The sequence below is a fragment of the Hyposmocoma kahamanoa genome, unplaced genomic scaffold (genome assembly GCF_003589595.1).
Source record: "Hyposmocoma kahamanoa isolate Upper Pololo Valley unplaced genomic scaffold, ASM358959v1 66, whole genome shotgun sequence".
Taxonomy (NCBI): domain Eukaryota; kingdom Metazoa; phylum Arthropoda; class Insecta; order Lepidoptera; family Cosmopterigidae; genus Hyposmocoma; species Hyposmocoma kahamanoa.
This window is the reverse complement of record NW_020653854.1, coordinates 12,894,285-12,907,294: the sequence shown is the minus strand read 5'-3', so window position 1 is coordinate 12,907,294 and position 13,010 is coordinate 12,894,285. Positions and strand designations below refer to the sequence as shown.

Genomic DNA, 13,010 nt, shown 5'->3' with positions numbered 1-13,010 from the left:
TCCCTACTTTAAAATCATACATTTGGAGTAATTGTCTGGAATTTTTTCCTTAAACTTCTCTTTTTGGCATAGCTTCCAAAATAAAAGAATCTAACAAAGAGATGGTCGAGATACGCTATAAATATCTTATTTCCACTACATCGGGAAGTATGCCTCACATTTTGAACAATTGTGAAATCTTGTACTGTAATAGAGTCTCCGTATACTACCTACGTAAGGTGGCGTGCGGACGCTTCGGGCTTCGCCCGAAAATTCGACAATTCGATTACAAAAATTTCCGTAATGATTCTTTGGAGTTTCACTTTTAATATTACTTTTGTTTATTCTTATTTGGTATTATAATGTATCATCAACTGACTTGTGGTATTTGGAATGTGTCAATTACACACAAATTTTATTTGCAAATATATAACCTTATATGAGTCCAATTGCGATGGAGTCTCGTTTGAATAAGCGGAACGGAATTATATCTCTAATAAGATGGTCTGGACTTTAAAATTTCATAAAGGACAATGATTACAGTTTATAAAGTCGTTTAATTTGACAGGGTGTGCCCCTTTCGTCATTAATTAAAACGACAACACACTCGATAACATTTGAATTTGCAAAATATCAAATACATGTACCTGCACACTTGGTTTTATACAAAATTAGTTCAGTCTCATTTAATAATGCAGCGTTGAACGTCCAATTCTTTACTTTCATACCCTGTAAAAAGTGACAAAACTATTTGAAGATCTTTCAGTAGTATAAGATCGTGCTATAAAAGCGTAAATCATATTATTCAAGTACTCTCCAATATGGGTAAAACTTAACTCTAACAATTAAGTACACAACTACAAAACAGAGGAATAGATTCGTAAACCCGTGAACAAGAAGTGCCTATTGTTCAGCGAATTGTTACTATATATCGCTCAATCGTTCCGTCTTTCACACGTTTCCCTTCGCACGCGATATATACGCATACTTTAAACGTGTTGCGGTTTCAATTTTAGCATTCTTTATTGTAGTGGTCAGATATTTTTATTTCTATTGATGTTATTTTATTTCTATTCTTCCGTATCGTTCTATATATTTTTTTATTGATGTTATTGTATTTCTATTCTTCTGTATCGTTCTATATATTTTTTTTATTCATAGAGCATTGACTACAGAGTGATGACTCTGATCTTAAAATGGTAACAAATACATAATTAAAAAAATTAAAACCTAATGTATAAATAAATTAATAATGAATACGTGTAAAAACTGCAACTACAAAAACCCGCCATTTGTTTTCTTTTATTATATTAACTCTTTAAATTACCTAACAGAACAGAACCCTTTCAGTCCTCGTTGTGCCTTGCAGTACGCCCTATATTAATATTTTACCAGTTTAGGTTTATAAGTTTGATATATAAAAATTATCACAGGTAGTTATTTTCCTTATTGTCGACGCAATCTAGAGCTGTAAGAGCCTCTCATCGCGAGCAGTAGATCCCCGCCTTTTCTCACGTATGCGTGATTCGGAACGTGTTTGCGACGACATTGTCGCATGACAGTGAACTTATTTTTCGTATATGCTATATAAAAAAAAACAATTATTTATAGACGTTGATAATTGTATCGATAAAAGGTATTATTAAAATCAATTACGCAAAAATTGCGGCTCTAGTTTTAGGCAGTTATTCCCTCGGCCAAGTAAATTCTAATTAACAGTTTTAATTTGAGCTTGACACTTTTATTGTGGGTTTAGTTTAAGTACGCATGTAGATATTTATAGCTTATTTCATTACATACTGCTCTCTTATCCCAAACAATAATATTGATAAGATTATTTAATGACAGTGCCAGTGCGTTATCAAAATTATTGTGAAATAAGTTTTTAATGACAAAACCTTTGCGAGGATAATTAATTTCCGATAATTCACGACTTTTAATGCTGTCTTGATTTCAACGTACTAAGTAAATATAATTTATACTTTATCTTTGTACCTAGAATGTTATTTAAGACTTGCAACCTCTTGCATGACTATCGTTAAAACAAACAACATTTTTTTTGACACAAATAAAGTTCCTCATTCAAACCTAAATTCTTGATTTGTTAAGTTTAAAAAATATATCCGAATTTCCAAAATAAGAATAAAATGGTGTTTCGATTTATTGATAGTAGTAGTAGTAGTGCTAAAATTTGATTTCATAAGAAAATAACCCGGTATGCTTACGTATAAATATATACAGGGAAATGTGATTGCATCATAAGGGCCCTTGTACGATACGATACCATATAATTATCCGATCTGGAAACGTAACACCAGGAATTATTAGAATACCAAGGTTTAAAGACATACGTTTCGAGATATTTGGGGTAAGTGTGGCGTGGTGATCACCGTCACGTGTGGTAAAGGAGTCCTTCCACTTTCCGCATATTTATTGCCTTTGCGCTTACGATAAAATGAGTAAAGGCGCATTGTAAACGCTTCGACCTTGCAATCAGCTGATTTCTACGTCAAACGAACTAACAGTTCTGATTTTCATAGAAGTTATACGTTGAACCGCGGGTATTTCGATTCGTTACAATTGTGCAATTGACCTCGGCTGCTGACCAACTGATTTCAAATCGACGAGGAAAAACAATAGGGATTTCGTGCGGTGCCACCCGCCGCTGCGAGGTCACCGCGTACGGCACGCTCGACCACCGCGCCATGACAATGACACTGACAGCTTTTACATAATATGTGCCTTTTTAAAATATGTAAATATGTTAACGAACGTTGTTTCCGAAATAAGCAAAATCAAAAGTTTGCGAACGAAATGACTGATTGATCGACACTTAATTAAATTTATGTTACGTACTAGGTCAAGGTCGTTCAGTTTGTTAAAGCATAGATTATGTTGCCAGACTTAATTGAACGTTTTGCAATCTGAGGAGTATTCATCATTAGTGTAATATTTCACTAGGTTGAAAACTCTGTCTGTAATTTATATTAGCCTGTAATATTTTAATTTAATATTTACGGGTACATTTAAATAGTCTCGCAATATTAATTTCTAACAGGATATATAAAATCTCAAAGATCTAAGTTATTTTTATGATATCTTGCAATGTCTAACCTTGTAAAGAATCTGAAAGTTTAAGTTTTACGAGTAGATACGGCTTTCAAGTCGTTGTCATTTAGATCTGAATAAAGTTTCTGTTAGTTTCCTATTATACTGTTTGAGACATTCAATTAGACTGTATTGTTTTAAATTTAATGTAATTTAACTAAACGTCTGAAGCAGAAATGGAAAACTTAACGTCTAGTTCAATTTAAACAAAACCGCAGAGTATTAATTTTCTTTTTTCTTATTTCTGAAGCTAGATTATGCTTTGCAATAATATGAAATCAATCATCGATCATATGATATAAATTAACTTTGATAGTTTTATGTTGAGCCTCAAAACTAAGACAAATAAGCATTAATTTAGATTCTTATTTTTAAAACTAAGTGAATGTTGATTATATTTATACTAATATTATATTAATTATAGTATAATTTCTGCTTCTGGCGCTCGCCGGCCGCTGCCGTGCCACGCTCGCTTCACTAGCTCAGCTCGTGCTGCTTTTTCATAGTATATGAATTTAACCTAACCTACTCAGCGGGGGGCGCAACGAAGCAACCAAGATTTATTAAGAGATCAATATCAAACTGGTTTTAAATGTCGTCAACCTATAAAAGAAAAGACCAATGATAAAAAGAGGAGCAAATATTATTTTTTAATACCAAATATTAATTTAGTATCATCATCATCATCATCATTTCAGCCAAAAGACGCCCACTGCTGAAGAGAGGCCTCCCCCAAAGAAGGCCACAACGATCATTTAGTATGCTTAAATATAATGATAGTGTTACCTTAAATGCAGTTCATTTATAATTTATCCGCAAATTAACTAATATATATATGGAACAATTAATATATTTTACTTTTTAATTATATATATCAAACTTTAAAAAAATCGTTTATTTAAAAAAGTGCACATTTATAATAGATGAATTATATCTTTGAGGATCAAATATAATATTATCCAATAAATAATTGGTATTTGTTATCACTCTTACTATCCAAGCGCAACCCATGTCATACGAACATAAAGTATTGACTATTATTTTCGCTATGGTTATTGTCATTTTTTCATTCGTCTCTTACACTTATCACCCCGTTATTCACTTCCTTCCCATACACAACATTTTTCATGATTAACCCGTCTTTTCTTTGATCCTCTACACTTAAAGTTATCAACATCTAACATCTACAAAGCCAAATACTGACCGTACTTGATACAGTTTTAACAACTTTTCATACCAGTCTCGGTAAAAGGTGAACAAGTCATATACCGAGTCTTTATATGTAGTTATCTAGCATTGCCAGTGGTTCCGGGCAGATAGTTAGGCCTTTCGAGATTGAAAGTGTCCTAGTGTATAAAATTTAGTGCTTTTAAATGATGTTGTCTAATGTTATGCGAAGACGTCGTTCCGGGATCTATTAGATCTATTGTACACCTACTTCTTAATTCCTGACAAGTGTGTGGGATATATGATCCAAATTGTGACTATCTGTATCTATTTAAAGCAAGTCTATTATTGATTATTGTTACTAACTCAGCATTCGAATTATGACTAAAGGGTATCAAATTGAGATATCGTATAAATACAATTATACGATTGATAAAGCAACACTTTGTTAATTGCCAAAGTATTGTAAAAACTTCAGTTTGCATCTTTCTTTAAACGACACCTTTACAAACACGATCATGCCTGGTATACCACATACCTCCCATACATTTTAGGCCCACAGAGCACAAGGTTTGTCTAGAATTCATCAGCGTTAACAGAACAATGTTCTTGATTTCCTTGACGTATCTAAAAACCTTTTGAAACCTACTTGATCAAACTCTACAATAGAAAATAGTTATTGTGATAGACGCATCGAACAATAGAATATTGTCAAACCTTTAAATTTCCGTTGCTGTTTTTGTTAATCCTAGCTCACAAATAAAATACTTACAAATATTTACTTTTAAATTTTTGGAAAGACGTTATACTAGGTCCTTTCGTTCAGTGTTTTTATGATTGGAAAGATCGTTAACTCGGACATTAAAGTCAAGGCACTTGCCTTTGCGAATTTAGGAATTTGCTTTACAAATTTATTATGAGCACTTAATCTTTGTTGATTTTTTCTGTCCGAACGTGTCCCGCAAGGCCTTGATGGATTGCCCGTATTTGTCTTCTATTTTATCACTTAAAACTGACGTCATTTTGAACAATAGACTTTACACGCGAACATTTCTAGGAAATTTACAAAGTACGATTTTTCTTTATCTATTATTTCGGTACGGCCTATTAATAATCATTCCGTTGTAATACAATGGTTTTAACAATGTTAGATGCGAAGTCAAATAAATTATAATATAATAAATAGGCTGTTTTATACTAAATATCAGTTTACGGCTTGCTTACTTCAAGATGGATGCCAATTCCACAATATAAGTTTATATCTGTATGTTTCAAAATGCTTGGTATTTATATACTTGGTATATGAAAACAAGGAATTTAATATGATTCATTTGTTGTTACAGAGCGAGTCGAGCTATTCGCCATCGGAGGATGGATGCGGCGAGCGGCATGCTGTGCTGTCGTATGAGCAGGTGCGGCGACTTAACGACGTGATGGACGAGGTGGTGCCTATCCATGGGCGCGGCAACTTCCCCACACTGCACGTGCGTCTGCGCGAGCTGGTAGCGGGCGTGCGAGCGCGACTTGAGGCCGCTGTTAGCGTAGGCGGCGCGGGCGTAGTCGTGCGCGACGTGCGCCTAAATGGCGGCGCGGCCTCCCACGTGCTTGCTGACCGCCCTCAGCCATACTCTGATATCGATTTAATCTTCACGGCCGAGCTGCCTACAGCGCGTCACTGCGACCGCGTTAAGGCGGCCGTGCTTCAGCATCTTGCTACACTGTTGCCGCCGGCCACACCGCGCCGTCGAGCCAGCCCTGCCGGACTGAAAGAAGCGTATGTCACTAAGATGGTGCGCGTCAACTCTGATGGCGACCGCTGGTCACTAATATCGTTGGGCAATTCACGCGGGCACAAATCCGTAGAACTCAAGTTTGTCGACACGATGCGCCGTCAGTTCGAGTTTTCGGTAGACTCGTTCCAGATTGCCCTCGACTCTCTTCTCGCATTTCATGAGTGCGCGCAGTTACCGATCGGAGAGAACTTCTACCCAACTGTGGTCGGCGAGTCAGTATACGGCGATTTTCACGAGGCGTTGCAACACCTCTCTGAGAAGCTGATAGCGACGCGTCAGCCGGAAGAGATCCGCGGCGGCGGCCTTCTTAAATATTGCGCGCTGCTTGCCAAGGCATATCGACCGGCGCGACCAGATAAAATCAAAACGCTAGAGCGCTACATGTGCTCGCGGTTCTTTATTGACTTTCCCGAGCTCGGTCAGCAGCGCGCTAAGCTCGAGGCTTACCTACGGAATCACTTTGTGGGCCCCGAGGAGGAAGCACTCAAACACAGGTAAATGTCAACCATCACTTGAACGATGTTGAAACAAGAACGACTGAAAATTAGTGTCTGTCTCGCCCGAGATAGACATATTGCTAAGTCGTATCCTTTTTCTCTTTTACGCCACTATGCACACTTACTAACTTAAAATTACTCAGTCACTTGTTGTTTTAGTCTTAAGTATTAAAGTGTGTATGGTGTCTCAATTTAATGAATAAATTTTTCTTTCCTTCTTTCATTTTCGCAATCCTTTTAATGACTCTCAAAAGTTATTGTATTGTGGAATAACGAAAATCGTCAATTGCAGATACCTAACCCTGCTGCACGGCGTGGTGCGCGAGTCGACCGTGTGCCTGATGGGGCACGAACGACGGCAGACGCTGGCGTTGATCGAGGCGCTGGCGTGTCGCGAGTTGTGCGCACGTGCACCTCTGTTCTTGGCTCCACCGCCGCCACCACCCGGTTACTACGTGTGCGTGTGCGCGGCTTGCGCTGCATGTGCTGCGTGTGCCGCCGCCGCCAGCGCCGCAGCGCAGGTCTGCTGCGAATGCTGCCGTGGCGCGCTGCCGCCTATGCCCATGCCCGCGCACGCGCCGGCGTGACCACACTAGGCGCGCGACGCGGTCGCCGGCCGACAGGCGTGATTCTCCCCCTATCGATCGATGAATTTAGTGCCAAATGTATATAATACGAGTAAAAATATATGTATATATATGATTCGCTCTCCTAGGTGTGACTGTATATAGAGTTTCGCGGTCCGCTTCGTATTCTTGGCTGGATTATATTGTAATTTTAGTCGACAAAAAAAATATTAAAAGAGAAACGTCGAAGCGAAAAAAGACAGGCCGGTAGACTTAAGTTTCAAAGGCGCGTGCACGCCGCTGACAAACGCGTAGTGGAGACAATTCACTCGGTGTCAATTCGAGTTGCTCACTTTACCCAGATCAATTGTGGGTCGTCAATAGGCGCAGCGGGACAGTACACCGCAGCACCACCCATCGCCAATTATATTGAATAGGACGTTAGCTAGAGCCATAAGGAGCGTGCGATACGTCCAGGCGGAGCTCACTAGATCGATGCGTGGAATAATTTCTAGTCGTACTCCTTTCGTGTTGATAAGTTAATATGTTAGCAGTACGAAAATTATTATTCACGTTAAAAAGTTAGGGAGTAAGTCTGAGTCGATGGTCTGCCTATGAAAAAGACTAGTTAGTTACGTTTAAGCTTTTATTGTACTATAGAAATTGTCTCCATAAAATAGTGGCATGTCTCACAAGACAGAAGGAGGCGTAGGATGCGGAATGGGAACAGACTGCAATTGGAAAGATGTAGCACATGTCTGAAGTAATTAGAAAGTAGATAAAACAACTCCGGCCTTGTCCGATGGCCTTTACGCGAGAAATTCCGTTCTTTTATAGTTTTTATTGCGCCGTTGTGTAGCGCGCTGGCCACAGCCCTTGGCCAGGAGCGCCCAAAACGAATACATATTTTACTATAGAGTATTTTATATAACTTAAAGATGTACTGTGTATACAATTTTCCTCTCTCGTGATCGCTCTAGTATTGTATACGGCTTGGCGTACGAAGTAACAAACTAAGATTAAATATAAAACAAGAAAAAAAATAAAAAACAAAAAAAAAATTGTTAAACTAAGGTGTGTACAATATTAAAGTCACTCTTGTTAATTATAAATCATATATAAATATTTTAAGAACATTTACAAGTAGCGAAATCATTGTAACTGAGTACTTATGAATATGTTTTTTAACTCCTAACATCTCATCAATTACAGTTTGTATAAAAGCAGTAAATGTTATGACAAAATGTGATTTAATTGTTGTAGAGTTAACCTGTTGTCGAAGAATATTATACACTTACATAACATTATTATGTAGATTAAATCCAATAGAGAGATATACTATTACTGTTGTATTTTAATGAGATATAGCTATTATAAACGACCGTATAAACATTGTCCGGCCAAAATGTGCATGTTTTAGATATTTGCCAATGCATATTCAAGATAAACTATATTTATACAAAAGTATTGCATGGAAGTCTATTAGGGCTTGTACTAAACAATGTTGTTACGATATAGTCTATATTTTTGGTAGTTTGTATATCCGGAGTGATTAAGTACAATCCGTTTTTAGTTATCTTATACTTCGGAACAATTAACGAGTTTATTATGAACGAATTTCCGATTTGCTCACTGTCGAACCAAAATTTAAGATCTCATTTTTTTACTTTGTCTGACAATTTTACGGGAATTCAGAACTTTTTCCGAGTATCGTGGCTGCGCCTGTGGTTGTTTTTAAATACTACACAACTGCATTCCCACCACCCTAAATTTTACCACATGGTAAAATGCTACGTTTCATCCAACTTCTAAATTCTTGCCAGTAACTATGTCTCTAACTCTGATTTAAAGCTTACAGTATTTGCTGAAGAGCCAAAAACACTAATTATATTCTTAACTCTTACATAAATTATTATTTTTGTTACTGCAACATTTGTTTCTTGTAAGTAGTCATTATACGTTATGGATGAAACCACAAAACTTCAGATGGCCCTAGAACTAAAGTATATTTCGCAATCGTCTGTACTTAGATTTAAATGAAGTACATAATGTTAGCTGATCTTAACTATATTCCATTTCTAATAATAGTGAATGTAAGTTAATTATCACTAGTTCTACTTTCCACATCGAGGCAGGCGTCTAAATTGTGATTTGTAGTCTTTTCGACACTATTTTATTGTCATCTTTATTGTCTTGTAATTATTATAAATAACTGTGATTGTTATATCTATAATGTAGATCAGCTATTGGCAGAATTTAATATATACCTCCTCGCGTGGATTAAATGTTCGGTATTCGAATGTGTATATTTTGTGATTTTTCTTCGATATAACTGTATAGACTGAGAAATAAAGTGAGTAGACGAGTATTACAGTCACTACAGTATAATCATGTTGATTTGTTGCTGAGACAGAACTTGTCTATTTAATTAATTAGACGGAGATAACGCTTCATCGGCTAAGGTGTGTGTTGACTGGATCTTCTCCAAATAGTCAATTAATCATGGCGGATGAAACTATCTCCATACTTGTCTATTCAAGCTCTTCCAATCTGTACAACGTTTTTTGTGACCAATCGCTTCCAATTACGGTCTAAATAATATTAAAAATAATACAAGTGTTTCGGAAAGAAACAAGAGAGACATTGCAATGTAGTTTAGGGTTTTATTTTTCTAAAGTTACCATCAGTTTTCAGCTAGCCTTATTTTATAATGTTAAATTTTTTTTATATAGTATATTTTTTTCACTGGTCAGGGCGCTTGCGTGTTATGATTGGTTGTATTTCTATATGTATATATTGGAAGTGTAGCAGAGGATGTGGAGTGTTAAAGTAGAAATATACATTTTCTTTGTTCTAGTTGTCAACGTTAAAAATAGCACTAGCAAAGTTTATTGAGCCAAAAATTGCGGATATTTTAAAAACTAAAGTTAGTTTAAAGTAGCGTTTTGGAGTGAATAATTTTTCTGTACTTACCTAATGATAAAACGTTGTTCGAAGCAAGGTTCAAATTTATGCGTTTTAGAATAATCCAATCCAATTCAGTCTTAAATAATTTCAAGACTGAATCTCTTGAGGTAAACAAATTGGTTTACCTCAAGAAATTGCTTAGAAAAACAATAACGGGATTTCAAATGATGGTTTTACGAAACGCTGAACAGATCTGACTAATACTAAACATCATAATAGTAATGATGTTCTTTATAGTGGATGTTACTTTTGGCGGTGTTACGCAATCTTTCTCTAAATCTTTAAACTCTAAAAGTTTGAACACTGATAAAATTAAGCAGAAACACACAATTTTAATCGTAACATTAATTGTAATTTACAATTAAATTTAGCAAAAATTTTAACAAAACATCGACAGTTACAATGAACACTCAACTGTTACACAAGTAAAATCTTTTGTGTAAGTTTTTTAATGCATTTACAATAAATACAAAGTCCTATAATAATAGATTCAACTACGTATGCTTGTGTACATCTATAAATATGTACAATGTATTCATAGTATGAGAGTACATTGCATTAAAGAAAAAGAAAGAATGCTGTGTAAAACACAGTATGATGTGGAAATAACGGATACTTGAAGCATTTACTCTAGATAAAGATCTTTACATTATCCGTAGACGAGAGCCGATTTTGCTACAGCCAAGTGACGCTAACTAGAAGATAAATTGCACATAGAATTTGTCTTGCCAGTTAGTCTTAAAGTATTCAACTTGATCGTAGCAAATTAACTCTTTGAAAGTCATAATAGTATTTAATTTGTATAGTTATGTAAAACACGCAAGCGCCAAAATGAAAGCATGGTTTCAAAAACTCGATGGTTATGAGCAACAACTGTGTAGCAGTACGTAAAAGTAATTGAATTCTACAAAGTGTATAAATAAAATCAAATTAGTGTTAGTCCGTTGCATATGTTCCGTTAGGACACATATGGCGTAGCAGACCCATCTGTACTCGCAAACAACATTATGCATCCAAATGAAATACGTTTTCAATTGAAAATCGAATCTACTTATGTAAATGTGTCTTTATTTTCAAAGCATTTTAGTATTGTAACAGCTGATACTGTGCGTTGTTTTGACTATACTTTGGAATTTAATTATCGATTTTTTTCTATCAATGAAACAGAGACTTTTCAATATATAATTCAGGTAAATTGGAAAACCTTCCTTAACTACAAGACACGATAAGTAGACACGGAACAATTGTTAAATCGTACTTTAAACAGGACGTATCAATTTCTATGGGTTATACTACAATGAAGGAACATACGGTCTACTATGTTGGTGAATTTCAGTACCTATGATCAGGGCAGAAAAATAGCAAAGCGTAAAAATAGTAAAAATAGCAAAAATAGCGACCATTTTTTATTGACGACTGTTTATTACTCTTGACTACAATTATAATAGATTTTAGCCTAAAACTTAGTGATCGGTAAAATTTTTTTAAGTGGTATCAGTACTTTGTGATCTTATCTTGAGATTTTAAACAAGTATATTCACGACAAAACAGTATAATTGTTGTTCATCTTGCCTAAGAATTGTGTGAAACCATGTTATGCCGTCTGCGCCGCTCATATGTTAATGCGAGCATTCGGCATTCCGACTCTCTAGTGTAGGGGATACTAGGTATAACGCCTTACGTTATAATAAGCTTATTGTTAGCTTTTATCAAATATATTTACATGGTAGTTATTATTTCCTCTTCCGAGTTGCCTGTTACTTGGTATGAAGCGCCCGTACGCTGTTGTTGCGAAAAGAAAATTTAAGTATAAATTTTGTGAGGACTTTTAAGCTATTGTAAATTTTACAGAAAATTAAATAAAAATGTTGTGAAAATAAATTATAAAAAAGTGATATAAACAGTGAATGTAGTCTTTTATTTTTTTCCCTTAATAGTTATGTCTACATGCCTATAATAGATTATTCAATTGCAAGAGTAAATAATTATGGTAAACTTGATATTAATAAAGGTCAGTCCATAGACATATGAAAAATAACATATCTATGGGTCAATGAGATTTGTTTTTGTCATTGTTTTTCTACTAAAATTAGCATAAACAAACGGCCTATAATCGTATAACTTCCCGCACAAGAAAACTATAAGCACTTATATTTTATTTAGTACTTTTTGTTGAAACGCCTTAACTCTACGATGTCCGCGATTTAAAAAAAATACACAATCTTTCTGACGTAAAAACCGCTAGATTGATTTAGTTTAGCTAATTTCACAGTTTAATGGTACACGGCATTTTGCTTTAGGATAATGCCGTCTGTGTTGTCCCGCAAAAACTTGTTTTCAGAGCAATTTTCGAGTAGTTGTAACCATAGATTTAGTATTCCATATACTAAATCTATGGTTGTAACAGAATCTAAAGAAATTAACATTACAATAACTTACTAACGTAATTTATGTTAAGAAAAATACTTAGTATCTTCTGCATAACGAATAGTATAGGATAAGATAGTGTATACGCTCCTATAATAAGATTCAAGTTGATATTCAAAATTTTGCCGCTTACTAGGGTCATAAGGATATTGAAACAAAAAAGTTTCTGCGTTATTGGATGACAAAAATCTATGGTGACCCGTTTAAAGGTCGTTTTGATCTATGATATTTGAAACAAATAATGTAAATGATAAATGTGTACAAATGCCTATTTAAAAAGTGCTAACCCTAAAGTTTCTTGTCTTCTCGGAAGAATATGCCTTCCAAACGAGTAGTAGTATTTATTCAATGTGACAATTGTTAAGTGTAATTTGCTTACTTATGAAATAAAGATATATTTGAATTTAAATTAGTTTAATTTAATTTAATTTAATTCTATTATTAACTTAAGCAATGTAGGCTTATGCAATTGTACCTACTGTGGCTCCAACTGAAAACCTGCGTTA

The 13,010-nt window shown here is 35.2% G+C and overlaps 1 protein-coding gene across 4 annotated transcripts in view; it reads left to right on the top strand.

The window, feature by feature from the left end:
• Positions 1–11,985, top strand: part of LOC113232098 (terminal nucleotidyltransferase 5C) — a 304,794-nt gene extending 292,809 nt beyond the window's left edge. For all 4 annotated transcript variants that reach the window (XM_026466734.1, XM_026466733.1, XM_026466731.1 and 1 more), the window contains 2 exons: positions 5,598–6,541; positions 6,837–11,985. In XM_026466734.1, coding sequence (XP_026322519.1) covers positions 5,598–6,541; positions 6,837–7,131 — 1,239 coding nt within the window. In that variant the 3' untranslated portion in view covers positions 7,132–11,985. The remainder of the gene's footprint in view (positions 1–5,597; positions 6,542–6,836) is intronic.
• Positions 11,986–13,010: the final 1,025 nt, after the last annotated feature.